Source organism: Trachemys scripta, chromosome 12 (genome assembly GCF_013100865.1).
Source record: "Trachemys scripta elegans isolate TJP31775 chromosome 12, CAS_Tse_1.0, whole genome shotgun sequence".
NCBI lineage: Eukaryota > Metazoa > Chordata > Testudines > Emydidae > Trachemys > Trachemys scripta.
In genome coordinates, this window is record NC_048309.1 from 26,702,346 (window position 1) to 26,716,545 (window position 14,200).

At 48.9% G+C, this 14,200-nt stretch overlaps 1 protein-coding gene across 8 annotated transcripts in view; it reads right to left on the reverse strand.

The window, feature by feature from the left end:
* Window positions 1-355: 355 nt before the first annotated feature.
* The window catches only part of RALY (RALY heterogeneous nuclear ribonucleoprotein), a 272,388-nt gene continuing 258,543 nt past the window's right edge, over window positions 356-14,200 (reverse strand). For 5 of the 8 annotated variants that reach the window (XM_034787281.1, XM_034787276.1, XM_034787282.1 and 2 more), the window contains 4 exons: window positions 11,937-12,097; window positions 9,058-9,171; window positions 5,899-6,044; window positions 356-2,264 (listed from right to left, as the gene is read on the reverse strand). In XM_034787281.1, coding sequence (XP_034643172.1) covers window positions 2,196-2,264; window positions 5,899-6,044; window positions 9,058-9,171; window positions 11,937-12,097 — 490 coding nt within the window. In that variant the 3' untranslated portion in view covers window positions 356-2,195. Of the gene's footprint in view, window positions 2,268-2,496; window positions 2,546-4,737; window positions 5,750-5,898; window positions 6,045-9,057; window positions 9,172-11,936; window positions 12,098-14,200 lie in introns of those variants that run through there. The other 3 variants (XM_034787277.1, XM_034787279.1, XM_034787278.1) reach the window with 3 other exon arrangements.

Here is a 14,200-nt window from a genome sequence, read left to right on the forward strand (position 1 = left end):
TGCTTAGAGACCACTTGTAACCATTGCTGGTTGGCATAAGTTAGAGCAGAACTTAGCCTGTTTTAACCTATTGGGCTTGGGGGCCAGTGCAGATGTGCCATGAGATCCAGGAAGCTGTAACTGGCTCCTGGATAGCTCCTCCCTGCTGTCCTGCACTGAGTTGCTCTCTATATGGAACAGAATCAGGGTCTTACAGACAAAACATCCTCAAATCCAGAAGAGCTTTGTTCCACCCAACAGACTATGCCTCATCCCAGGCATAGCAAACCCATTGGCAGAGATGAAACAGGAAAGAGTGAATCCAGAAACACCAGCCTGAAAAGTCCTGAAAAGGTGAGAGAGAAGACAGCAGAGGTGGAGTAATTTCCCTTTTTTTATTATACAGGATTTTATATACAAGGCCACCTTCTTCCCACATATCAGCATCATGGTCAGTTCATAGCAAAAATTGCAGCTCATCTCTCAAAGCCTAGACAACAATGCTACAATGGCTCGGCACAGCACAATGGACAAACAAATGGTACTGGAACTGAAACATGGAAGGAAGAGGAGAAGGAAAAGAAAAGAATGTTCATCCCTTTTAGTCCTCATGATTATTTCCAACGAAGAAATGCAAGTAAAACGTTGTGCTTCAAAAGCCATGCTTATGAGTAGGCCAGGCTCTTTCGGAGAGGGAAGCATGGCCCCATGGCTTGCTTTCCACTCTGTCTCCCTCCTAAAGACTCTGTGAGAGGCCTGGGTTTGAGTGCTGGAGCAGAAACCAGGAGGATGCTGGGAAACTGTTCAAGCAGCTCTCTGTGGTTCTGCTTTGTTTCATCCTGTTTCTTGGAGTCTGGTCAAGGAGAAGACTTGGGCGGCACTCGGAGGGGTGAGGGGGGCCTCCAGTTGGTGTGGCAGTGTGGACTGAGTCTCAACCCCATCAAGCTCTGAAGCCAGAGACTAAGAATAGGCCCAATAAAGTGGGAATCTGTGACCATGCAACAGACAGAAAAGTGGGGGGTCCTTTTACGGACTTTCCTTTGAAGAAACCACCCATGTCTGCTGCTGACCTTTGCCTTCTGGGCTGTGAGTGGGCTAAGGCAGTGTGAATTTGGGGTGGGGAGGAAAGCGGATGCTCTAATTCCCTCAGGCCCAGCATGCCGGACACTAACCCTCACAAGTCTTTTACGCTCAGGCAAGTTACTGCATCCCCCAGCCCCATTGCAATACACAGCGATGTGGAGAGCAGCCTGTGGAGTCTGGTGCAGGGACCAGCTCATCCCGCCCGCACCACCTCCCAGCCAGACCTTGAAGGCCCAAAAGGGGGCTGGCGCGAGGGATTGTGTGTGACCATGCTGCTATCGGGGATTGAGTTGCCTGCCGAACCATGCACGGGTGCTGGGCCAGAGGGGAAGAGGTGGCATCGCACCCCTCAGTCTGAACTGTTTGATTGTCCAATAAAAGGGTCTCACGCTAGCCACCTGGGTCCACTTTCACCCACACCCCCTTACTCCACAGTGACTGTTTGCCTGTTTACCCTTTAGTTACGCGTTGTCAGTCGGATGGCTAAGAAACCAGACTTCTGAAGACTAAAGGTGCTTTGTTTCTGCTGCTCTGGCTCACTTATTCTCCTGTCGATGGCTTCCTTCTCTCTCTTTTTGTGCTGACATGCTGGACCAAGGAGCCCAGCGCGCAACAAGGGGCATGCTACCGATTCCCTTACACTTGGAGGTGACCGTGCATCCAAGGTGGCTCATGGGATGAAAAGGACTCAGAACAAGGTGATCAGTTCGGGGAGGAAAGGTGCCCCTCTGCCCCATTCATGAACATGATCATATGTGTGAAACTACAAATTGTCCAGACCAACATACTCATTTTCCCAATTAACAAACACGCCGGCCCCTTCTACCTCAGGAACTAAATTCTTTATTGGATTATGACTAGCTATCTCTCCCCGCCCCTAAGGACAGCTCTACAACGTCCCCGATTCATTTTATAATACAACCTCCATCCCAGAGTGTGGTCAGTGACGGTCATGGAGCATGTGTTTGTCCGCTGCCCAGGCCGGCAGCAGGGCTCTGAGGAGCAGGGATCCACTTGGATGACTGGTTTTCTTTGTTTTTGCTTTACAGATGGGTTGAAGATGTCGGTCCATGTTTCTCCTTTGGAGTGCCAGGCAGAGATGACAGCAGCCCTGCATTTTATGCTTGTCCGGCTCAGCATGCCAGTCCAGGATATAACCTCGTGCTCTCCTCACACTGGTGTTCATCGCTGTTCCGAACGTGCTACTAGGAGAGAGGAGAGAGAAAAACAGGAGCGTCACTCTCCTTGTGATTTAGGAGATGCATTTAGGGGTCAATCCAGAGCCCAGCTGAGCAGCCAGGCTTGGTGCTCGGAAAATGCACAGGGTTTGTGGGGAGATGCATCTTCCAAAGCAGCTAAGATACATAAGGGGGAAACGTTTCCCCTGAATCCAGCATGCAACCCTTGGAGACTTGAGAGTTGCACTAGCTATACCTGGTTACTGTAGGCTGGCATCCTCCACATCTGTGGAATGGCTGTTCTCCTGGCAGGAGGGAAAAGGCAAGGAGAAACAGAAACAGGAAATCAATATTAGCCCCTCCTCCTGGGCTGTTCCAGCACAGGGAGTTCAATGATTAGCTCAGACCATGGTGGAAGAGATGGAGAGTGGGGAAGGTGTCAAATCATCCAGGAACATGGATGGAATATATAATGTCGCTGGGGAGCAGCAACAGATAGGGTCCCTAGCATGGATATTCACACACCGCATCGAAAGCTGGCAGGGAACATAACAAAAGGCCAAATCCTACAAGTGGTTGCTTGGTGTTTATGGCCTCTCAGTCTCTCCTGTTGAAGCTGTTGCATTCTGGGTAAATAATTAGAGTCCTTGGAGCAGGGGAACTGGATCCTGGGGCTCCACCACCTCGGGGAGGGCTCTAGCTACAGATCTCGCTCTCGGCGTGGTGAGAGCTTTTGAGGGCGACGCTGTGTTTGTTATGTGCTGTGCACACTAACTTGGCTTCTGTTAGTCTGTGTTTGTTTCTGTTTTGTTATTTGCAGTTTCATTGTTTTAGGGGTGTTGGGTCCCCCCCTTCTCCTTGGGCATGTTGGGGGGTTCAGATCAGGTTCAGGGGATCGGCTTCAGATGGGTTTACTTCTTCTCCTATATGTTATGTATGTGGCTAGTACCGTCCGTTTTATGCGTCAGCTCTATATGCATGAGCTTTTGCTCAGTGAACTCCTCGCCTGAGGAGATGGATGGTCATGAGAGATGTACCCTCACCTTAGGAGACCTGCAGGGGCAACTCCTGCATTGAACATCTTGGGAAGTCTGCAGCAGCGGAGCTCCCCTCCTACACACCTTTTAAGCTGTGCAATACAGGCCTGATCCGAAGCCCATTAAAGGCAATGGAAGGGATCCCATCAGTTTCCATGGGCTTTGGATGAGGCCCTATGAAGACGCTCCTCAAAAGATGTGTAGAAGGACAGCTCTTTCAGCTAAAGCTTATTTGTATCTGCAGAGGCAGAAGCTGACTGGCTCATAGACTCAGATTTTAAGACCATAGCAGATCGTGATGATCATCTACTCTGACTCCTTGCATAACAAAGGCCATAGAACTTCACCCCACGTTCTCTATGTAAATGACATATGCAAAAGAGGCTACATGTAAAGTGTGTCAAACAAAGAAGAGGCTTATTGTGGTAGAGAACAGAGGCTCCAGTCAGGATCAAGGCCTCATTGTGCAAGGTGCTGTACATGCACAGGAAGATCCAGTCCCTGCACCTCACGAGCCAGGGCCGGCTCCAGGCACCAGCCGACCAAGCACGTGCTTGGGGCGGCACCTTGGGGCAGGGCAGCGCTCGATTTTTTATTTTTATTTTTATTTTTTCCGGATTTGGCGGCATGGTGCTTGGAGGGGGGCGGGGCTTCGGGCGGCGTGGTGCTCGGAGGGGGGGGCGGGGGCTGCGGGCGGTGGGGTGGTGGGGGGGGCGGGGGNCATGCCAGACCTTGCTCAGTCAGGCTGCAGGCAGGCTCCTTGAGAGGATGCAGCAAACAACAGGGGGAGGAGGGAGAGGAGCGAGTGATGGGGGCTAGGCCTTGGGGGAAGAGGTGAAATGTCTGGGGGAGAGGTGGCGAAGGGGGTGGGGGAGGCTCAAGGGAAGAGGCGGAGCAGGGGCAGGGCCTGAGGGTCCGGTTACCAGAAATTAGAAAGGTGGCAACCCTATAAATCAGAACAGAGGGTGAATAACTTTTTTAGGTATGAGAGACTTCTGGGAAAAAATAATAAAAGGCCCCAGTCTTTAGGGACACCAACAGATGAGGGCTGTTTTGATTAAAGTGGTGTGAATACCTGTTTTTTTTGGTTCACAGGCTGTTTAAAAAAATTTTTTTTTAATTGTTTGTTTTGGGCTGACCACAAACAATTGTTTTTTGAAAATTTTGGAAAACCAAAAAGAAAAATAATTTGTTTCAGGTCGAAGGCAATGTTATATTCAACATGAAACAGAATGCTTTGCTTCATTTGCCAGCTTTTTTAAACTATAACATTTTTAAAAGGAGTCCATTTCTGAACAAAAAGTCATTTTGAACTGAAAAATTGAAACATTTTGGTTTTTTTCAGAATTTTTGTAGGCTTTTTTTCAACCAAAACAGTTTGTTGAAACATGACATGAATTCATGAAATATTTCAGTTGACCTGAATTTGCGTGTTCGGCAAAAAAAGTTTCAGACAAAAAATTTCACTTGGCTCTAGTTCTGATGTTTGTAAGTCAGGGGATACATGGAACGTAAGGAGCCAAAAAACCCATTGGAAGTTATTTCAGAAATGTTTCAAACGCTGTGATGTAGAGATCAAAATATCTTGAAAAAGGCTTTTGTGATTTGCCTTAACGTTTGTGAGAAAATGCCACCTGGTGGTAAGATGCAGCCTGACAAGCGGCAGGGCCTTTGAGAACTTTTTCACCAAGTTAGAGGACAGTGTTTATTCATTATCAGAGTCTTGCTTTCACCTTACTTTTGGGGAAACAACTGAGCTTTCTCTAATTATAATACTCATTGCAAAAGCTCCTGTCATGGTAGTATCTAAGCAGGATCCTGATCTCGCAAAGCACTTAAGCATGTGCTTAACTTTAAACATGTGAATAGCCCAGTTGGCTTCAATGGGAGTAGTCACAACCCCAGATCCACACAGCATAGCGTTGAACGTGTACTTCATGTTAAGCACATGTTTCAATCCCACTGAAGTCAATGGGACTTAAGCACATGTGTAAAGTTAAGCACATGCTTAAGCGCTGCCTTTAGTTGGGATGGGCATAAGTGCGTGCTTCAGTGCTTTCCTGAATCAGAGTGTTTGGCTGGGTTGAGGCCCAAGACCCGTGCTGAGAAACAGCTGCCATAATTCCCCAGAGGTGGCCACATTTCAGTGGTGGGTGAAGGAGCTGTTTCTACAGACTTTGCAACCTGCTTTGGGAATTTGGGCTCGGTCTGGATGAAAGACACTCTGCAAATGCAAATCGTTATGAACGCGGTGCTGTAATAACGTATCTGTGCTACTTGTTCCAACACATCTCAGAATCATTTATTACGGAGCAAAGCAATTTGTACAAACCAGGGATTAATTGTTACAAAAGCACAAATAAACATGGCCTGAATGTTCAAGGCTAGCCATTTTTCTTCAGCATCTCTGCGTACAGCAATTAATGTAATGCTTTTCCATCATGGAGGAAGGGCTGGGGTAGGGGAATACAGCTGCAAACAATCACAGCATTAAAGATAGTGATTTATTTTTAAGAAGGAAAAATGACTTTTTCCAGTGGTTTTAATAAGCACCAGTAAAATTAGAGCTGGTTGATTAATGCCCTTAGCAGGGCGGGGGCACCTCTCCCATTGCTGCTTACCAGTTCGTCTTCACAGTCATCTCGCGTGAGTCCCTCCTCTTCTCCCTCCTCCCCGTTCAGCGGCTCCTCCGTGGTGATTTCTGCCTCTGATGCTGTGTCGTCCTGGGAGATCTCGCTTTTGTTCCCATCTGCCTTCTTTCGTACCTCTGAGAGACAAGAGACGGGGCAGCAAGGTCAGGGGGATGGAGGAGAAGGAACTGTTTAGAGTTACACTCAAATAGTCCAGTGGGGGTCAGATGTACAGAGCCCACGAGGAGCTATTTTATAAATAATTGGTCTGCGTCTCTTCCCACACTGGAATACCTCCACTCACTCGGGTGGAGCTGGCCCACACCGGTGCGTGTGTGTGTGTGTGGAGAATTGGATCCAGTGACTCAGCTCTGACCTTCAGCAACCACTTCCACAAATGAGGATGGGGGTCCCATTCAATCTTCTGTGGTGATTTTGTGGGGTGGATGCCTGTGCACTGAGACCCACCCATAGCTCCTCACAACTGTCAGTCATTACACTACCAACCTGGGCTTGATTTGAACCAGCAAAATAGAGGGATAGCAGGCGCCATGTCCTATTAGCTAGTCTGTGAATCACCCAGCTCTGCAGCTGTGGATGTTTTAAGCATTATCCCCCGTTTTCCATGATTCACGGGAATCAGAGCAGGAGTCGGCTACAGTCCAGTAGCTCAGGCTGAGCTACAAAGGGCCTATTTTCCAACACCATCAACATGCTCCTGAAGTTTGTACACTTAAATTCACCCTCTGCACCACCCAAGTCCTCATACAGGATTTAGAAGTGGTGACGAGCCCATGTGCTTGACCTCTGCATAGGGTAGCATTCCATGCCTGAGTGTTTTAACTTTGAAAAATATATTACAGTAACTCTGCCTGCTATAGCCAAGCCCTATCCTAGGAGGAAATTAATACAAATTGACTAAGGCACTGCAGCCTGGGCCCTTATACTGCATGCTGACAGTCAGGGTGTTTACCAACCGGGTTGTATCATCTGTTTTAGGATTGGGAATCTTACCCCTTTGGCGAAGAAGTTGGCTGTCTCTGCTGCTATCTCTGAAGGTGAAATCGATTTGTGCCTATGGCTGGTAGCCTGCTTCCCCTAAACTGAGGCCCTGACCGTGCAAAGACTCATATGCCAGCTCGACTTGACTTGTCCCTTTAAAGTCAGTGGGGCTATTTGCAGTGCGTAGGGTTAACCCCCTGTGTAAGTCTTCGCAGGACTGGGGCCTGAATTGTTAAAAGTAAAAGCAAGCGAGATCAGAGTGCTTAGATGCACATTGACTCTGCCTCAAGCTAAACCAACTCAGCAGAGCCAGCTCTAGGGGCGAGCAGGGCTGTTGCACTGGGCACAAACTTCCAGGGGGCGCTGTTGTGCTGTGCCTTTTTTTTTTTTTGCTCTGCTCTGATTGGCCAGCCTTTTTCATTGTTATTTTTCTCGGTTGATTGGCCGGCTGTGGGTTTGTTGTGTTGTTTTGTTTTGTTTTCTTTTTGTTTTCTGCTCGGCCACTTGGGGGCAGTGGCACTGAAAACATTTTTCAACCTGGCCAGCAATATGGCTCAAGTCACTCTTGAGAGCCAGGTCAAGGTTACCGGGTGTGCATACCCAAATCTTTGCCAACTAGGGTTGCCAACCCTCCAGAATTGTCCTGGAGTCTCCAGGAATTAAAGACTAATTTTTAATTAAAGATTGTCATGTGATGAAACCTCCCAGAATACATACAACCAAAACTGGCAACCCTAAATGCCAACCCAGCTGGGAGGGTTAGCAGGGACTGGAGGCATAGGATCATTTAGCAGTGAAATTTGAAAGGATGACTCAGCATTGCCAATTCTCACAATTTTATCACAAGTCTCATGATACTTGAAGCCCCAGCTTCTGGAATCATGTGACGATGAGCTAGATTGTCAAAGGTATTTAGACACCTAACAATGCAATGGCGCCTAGCAGGATTTTTAAAAGCGCCCATACTTTAAAAGGCATTTAGGCACCTCTCTGTATCTTTAGGCACCTAAATGCCTTTAAATATTTGGCCATATGTGAGTATCTGTTTTCTTTTAAAGTGGAAAGTTTGTTTCTCGCCATCTTGATTGCATAGAAAAGCTTGAAAACATGACACTAGTGTATCCCCAGGGCTCAGAAACCAGAAAACTAGGAACTCCTACCCCCCAATTCATTATTTTTGACATTTCATGATTTAAAAGTCAAGCTCATGATTTCTGGGGACCTGACATGCTTTCTGAAACTGTTGGAGTTGGAAGCGCTGGATTTCAGAATCAAGATTTACCACGTTTGGTTGTGATTTTTAAGGGGGTTCAGATCTGTGGATGGGGCGGGGGTGGAGGTAGCATATCATTTCTTTTTTACTTGAAATAGGACAACTTTTGAGTGAGCATGGATTGAGTCTTCACTCAGACATGGGTCAATTCTGAAGCATAAATCCCACAAAGTTGTGGGTTTCAATTTCAGGCAAAACTGAATTTACACCAGAAACACGCAAAAACACTGTGTGCAACAATTTCATCATTTAGCAGAAATATGGATTTCAAACTCCTCCGGGTAGGCACCTCATCTCCATTTTGGTCTGTAGTGTACCCAACATGCTCTAGGTCAGGGTTTCTCAAACAAGGGTTGTCGCTTGTGTAGGGAAAGCCCCTGGCGGGCCGGGCCGGTTTGTTTACCTGCCCCGTCCGCAGGTTCGGCCAATCGCGGCCCCCACTGGCTGCGGATCGCTGCTCCAGGCCAATGGGAGCTGCTGGAAGTGGTGGCCAGTAAGTCCCTTGGCCTGCGCTGCTTCCAGCAGCTCCCATTGGCCTTGAGCAGCGATCCGCAGCCAGTGGGAGCTGCGATCGGCCAGACCTGCAGACGGGGCAGGTAAACAAACCGGCCCGGCCCGCCAGGGGCTTTCCCTACACAGGCGGTGACCCTTGTTTGAGAAACCCTGCACTAGGTGCTATATAAACACACAATAACAGCATGTTGGAAAGTGGTGATCCAACGGGGTAATAATTTAAAGTAACAGCCAATACAAGAATACAGGCCTCAAGCGCCCAAAGAATGGCCTGCAAAGTCAAAATAACTGGTTTTGAAATGGACTGCTCTGCATTTGAGCTCCTTGCCCTCTCTCAGTGCCATTATGTGCAGTTAACTGACCTGTGGATGATTTCTGTTCTTCAGCAATCTGCTCCAATCTGCCCAGAAGAGCATCAATGTTGGATTTGATCTGTGTCAGCTCGGTTTTGATTGTCTGCAGCTCATTGCATTTCACTTCAAAGAAGAGAGGAAGAAAGACAGGCTTTATTCCACGTTGTTATTTTACATATTAGCGTTTGATTGGGGTTTTTTTTTTTTAAATTTAGGATTAGTCACAAAACCCTAACAGAGCTTGGCAGCCACAGCAACAATGTGGAAATCTCCCAGAGACTGGGACGGAGGGAATGCAATCAGGGATGATCTGGGTTGTCAACTTGGGAATTGTTCTGTGTCACTGAAGAGAGGGGGTGGGGACTGCTTAAATGGGACATACTAGGAAATGAGATGGATATAACTGGGGCAGCCAGCAATGCACTCTCAACAGGAGTTAGAGCTGGAGGCTGTTGTAACTGTCTAATTATTATGCACACACGTAAACCCATTGCACAGAATTCCTGGGGCTGCCCGCCGGCCTGCTCCATTCACTGGGGGCCGGGTGGAATGCCGGGGGCCCTTTCCAAGAAACACAGACTACTGACAAGTGGGACAGGTTGAGACTTTTGGGAAAAGCCCATCGCCCCTTTGCTGTCCCAGCAGTAACCCGCTCCCTACTCCTCTGGCCTGCCTTTCTGACATGCTTCACTGCCTGCTGTAAGTTACTGACCATGCCCTTGGGCGACGTGGTACCAACAACAAGGGGGAGACAGGAGGTTAAGCTGCGGCCTGGGTGGAACTGGTATGAAGCCAGCATGGGCTGGTAACCACCGTTGTAAGGCTCAAACAGTTCCTGGCTAGCAGCGCTCTCCTCAGTCTCCATATTACACTCCCCATTCCCAGCCACTAGCCAGCAGCACAGTAACTTTCCTTTCTAGGAACAAATTACAGTGTCCCATTCCTGCACACAGAGCTTTGATCACTTGGGCCAGCAGTCTGGGAGCGGGGCTGCTGCTGTCCATACCAGAACTCACATGAGCCTGCTGATGTTCCCAGCGCAGGCCTGCAAGTCCACATTCCAGGACAATTACAAAGTCCCAAACTGACTTTGGATGTTGGATCTGTATACGCAGAGCCTGCGTTGGCATGTGCCAATGGGCATATGTGTGAGCAACTGGGCAGCTGTGCACACCAACAGGAGAGGTGCACAGCTACCCAAATGGCATGCACAAATGCACTGCCAGCAAATCTGGAGAGTGTAACAGATGCAGTTGCACATTTAGTACGTCTATTTGAGGCAGAGCCGTTGAAAATCCAGCCTGCATCTTCACCCCTTCCCTTTGGAGACCAGTGAGAAGGCTTGGGCTGATTATGACAGGACCCACTTGCTGCACTTGCTGCCAGTCACCTTAGGGCAGGGAGAGGCCCAGGACCCACATGCTGGTGCCCCTGGAGCAGGTATCTGGAGGGTTACATTTTGTACCTTACCCAACTTGTAGCAATGTCTGCCCCCCTGATTTCGGTTTATTTCACCCAAACCTGTCAGCAGGTGGCTGTGCTATTCCTAACCGGGACGGGTAATCCCTGTATCTTGGCCTTACCCACAGACTCCCTGCCCTAAGGTGACTCCAGGTGCATGGTCATTTCAGCGGGTACACATTTACCATAGCTCCTTGTAATTCTTTGCGTGAAATCCTGGTCTCACTGAAGTCAATGGGAACCACTGACTCCCAGGATTTCACCCTTTGTGCAACACAGAACCTTGCTAGCTTCTCTTAATTCACCTCTTATCAACTACTGACTGTATATCGGAGAGTGAAAGTGACACAACAGGATTTAAAAGAAAGGAAGGTCAGCGCATCCCTGGGTATTCGTCCTTGGTTTGTTTGGAAAAGCAGTGGAACATTTAGAAGACTTCACAGTACATGTTGCACGGTATATTGTGTAAAGGTCTTAGAAATATGAGGCCTCATTACAGATCTGTGCCAATGAGTCTGGGTTGAGAGGTGGGGTGAGACTGACTTTATGAGTGTGAGTGATGGGGTATGCAAAATAGCCAAGTGTGAATTAGAAGGGCTTGCCTGTATACACACTGCATTTCATCCAGAGATCTTGCAGCTCCTTACAAAGTAGGTTGGTGTCATTATCCCCATGTTACAGATGGGGAAACTGAGGCACAGGAAAGGAAATTGACTTGCCCAAGGTCACGCAGTAGGCCAGTGGTAGAATTAAGAACAGAACCCAGTTCTTCTGAGTTTTGCTGCCCTGATCTCAGTAATAAACAATGCTGCCGCTTTATCGTTCCCAGCTCCCTATTATTGCAGGTGCCGTTATATGTGAGCAGGTACAGCTCGTTTTACTGGTGATCTGAGCCAAAGACCCATTCAGTCACTCTGAATATTAGGTTTACGTATTTTTATATTTTATTTTAATCTGTGGTAATTTATCCCTGGGCTCCTGACAAATTACCAATATGACCCTTGCTCTTCCAAAGAATGAGCACCCTGCTCTGAATTCCAGGTCAGCTCTGGGTGTATTTACTTAGTGTAATTAAGGAGAAAGCACAATCTAATGGGTAGAGCATGGGACTGAGAGGTAGGACACCCGGGTTCTATTCCCAGCTCTATCAGTGATTTGTCCAATGATTTAGGGCAAGTTGCTTTCCATCTCCATGCCTCAGTTTCCCCATCTGTAGCATGGGGATAATAACATTCACTGTCTCACAAGGGCGCTGTGAGGCTTAATTGATCAGAGCTTGGGAAACGCTTGGAGTTTCTCAGCGGGGCAGCGTTTTATAATCTACTGTGCCTGTTTTAGTGACTCAGTGATGGGGACATACAGGTGATTTGATGGGATGTTTGCACCTTGTCCCTTGAATTTGATCTACCTGCGTACATAATACTCACATTTTAATTTGGCAGAGCTGTTTGCAATGGCGGCCGATCTGGCGAAAAGTTTGACGGGGAGCGTTGCTTTTACGCGTCGGACTAAGGGGATGGTCACCCGGGGACGCTTCACAGGAACCACCCTGGGGACAGGAGAGACCCGGCCTCGATACTCGAAAAGCCTGTGTGTCAAAACAGGTTACAGTCTGCAAACAGTGGAGTGAAAGCCACACTTTCAGCATGAAACGGGACTTGGGAGATAGGCTAGCAAGAGCCACAAAGGGGAATGGTACATAATCATGCCACTAGAGGTTGCTGCTGCTACACACAAACGAACAGCCGCTGCATGACACGAGAGTAGTGAGAGAAGGTGGGGGAGGTAATATCTTTTATTAGACAGACTTGTGTTGGTGAGAAAGAGACAAGCTTTCGAGCTTACCCAGAGCTCTTCTTGTCTGTCTCACCCACAGAAGCTGGTCCAATAGAAGGTATTACCTCACCCACCTTGTCTCTCTAGTACCCTGGGACGAACACGGCTACATCACCACTGCAAACACCCTGCTTAGTGACAGAAAGGAGCCAGGACTCCGGCATACAGTTTGACTGTACACGTTTCAGCCCTTATGCTGTCAGTTTCTCTGCATGCTGAGATCACTCTCGCTAACCGCAGGTGGTCTGTTATTTACTGTGTTTTGTTAACCTGCCCCTGAAGGTTTTTGTTCTCAGAAATAATTGAGGGGGTCAGGACCCTGTAAGGGCTGGGGTGCACTTACAGGGGAAGGACCTTTGGTTCCTCTCCCCTCTTCCATTCTTCCCCTTCTCCTTCCTTTGCAGTTCCTCTCCCCTCCCCACAACCTCCCAGCCATCCCTGTTTATACCCCGTGTCGCAGGGAGCTGGCAGGACAGAGGGGGCAAGTGACCTTTGAGATTGTCCATGGCCTGGCCTGGCCTCTGCCGTTGTGAGATTTGACACGAGCAGAGGGGATGCCAGGACATTTATCAAGGCTACATCCAGACAGGTGGATGCCCTGTTCCCTCCTCTCTGCCTCCAAACCATTCCCCTCCAGCCAAGTGGCATCTTTTCAACATGAGTAGCCACTAGCTTCAGCAGCGCTGAGCAGGCCAAGGATAACAGGAATCCCCAAGGCCCGGTGGGGGAATGGCAACCTGAGAGGCAGTGCGAGGGGGAAGGGGAAGGCAGGCAGCTGAGGAAGGCGAGGAAGGCTGGACGGCAGCCCGGGCATAGCCACAGAGCCCACTATGTAGAAACTCACCAGATCTGTTTAGGAGTCCTAGCTGCTTCCTTTACTGACACAAACAGGTGTTTGCTCCTTGGTCTCCCTGCGGAACCAAGGCATCTCCAGCGGAGCAAGCTGGAGTCTGCCCTGCTCTGTGTGGTGTTGGCCAAAAGTGTTCGTTAATTTCTGATCCCAGAATCTTTATTCCCGAGAGGGGGTTCAGCTCCATGCCTGAGGGTGAAACTCCCTCCCTGCCGGTGCAGACAGCCAGCACAAGGTCTAGGCGCCACTGACGGTGAACGTTACACACCTTTCTGGAAATCACAGAGAGTAACAGAGGGACCCAAAAAACCAAAGGCCCAGTCTCAGCTTGGCTTCTTTTACACTGCTGCTGAAGGGCTCCTAAGTGGTTCCTGGGCCTTGTGCTGTCTCTGCACAGGGGGGAACATCACCCCAGCGTTGCCATTTAGAAAAACACACCCTCCCACCTGTCTGCTGAGCAGCTTTGCGCTCCAAGACACAGAGGGACTGATCCTGTGAGGATCTGGGGTCATGAATGAAGTCAGTGGAAGTTGCGGGGGCACTCATGGCCCTGCAGCAGTCCCTGCCTGAGGACAGCAGCACATTGAAAGTTACAGACCGGAGACAGGGACATAGTTTGGTCTGTTTGTCCTTCCCTCACTGATTTCTAGAGTGGAGTGTGATATTCACCCCCTTTCCACCTTCCCATCCAACGCCCCTCTTGTGTGGTATTCATCCACATACCATGCCCCCCCCATTCCCAAGGATGGGTTGACTTGACCCAGCTCAGAACCATCTAGCTCAGTCTGGTCTGGGAAGGAAACATGGAGGTGGCTCCTTCTCTCACCTCTTCCCTGCTCCTTCTGCTTATCTCGCATGGCCACCTCTCAGTCTCACCCCACTTGGTGGTGCTCCTGTCTCCTGTACCTCCCTGAAAACTCCTCTTTTCTCCCACTGCCTCGCCTTTGCAAAGCCTCTCTCCCCCAGCTGTGCTGTTCTTTATTCTACTCTGCACAGCGTTTTGGG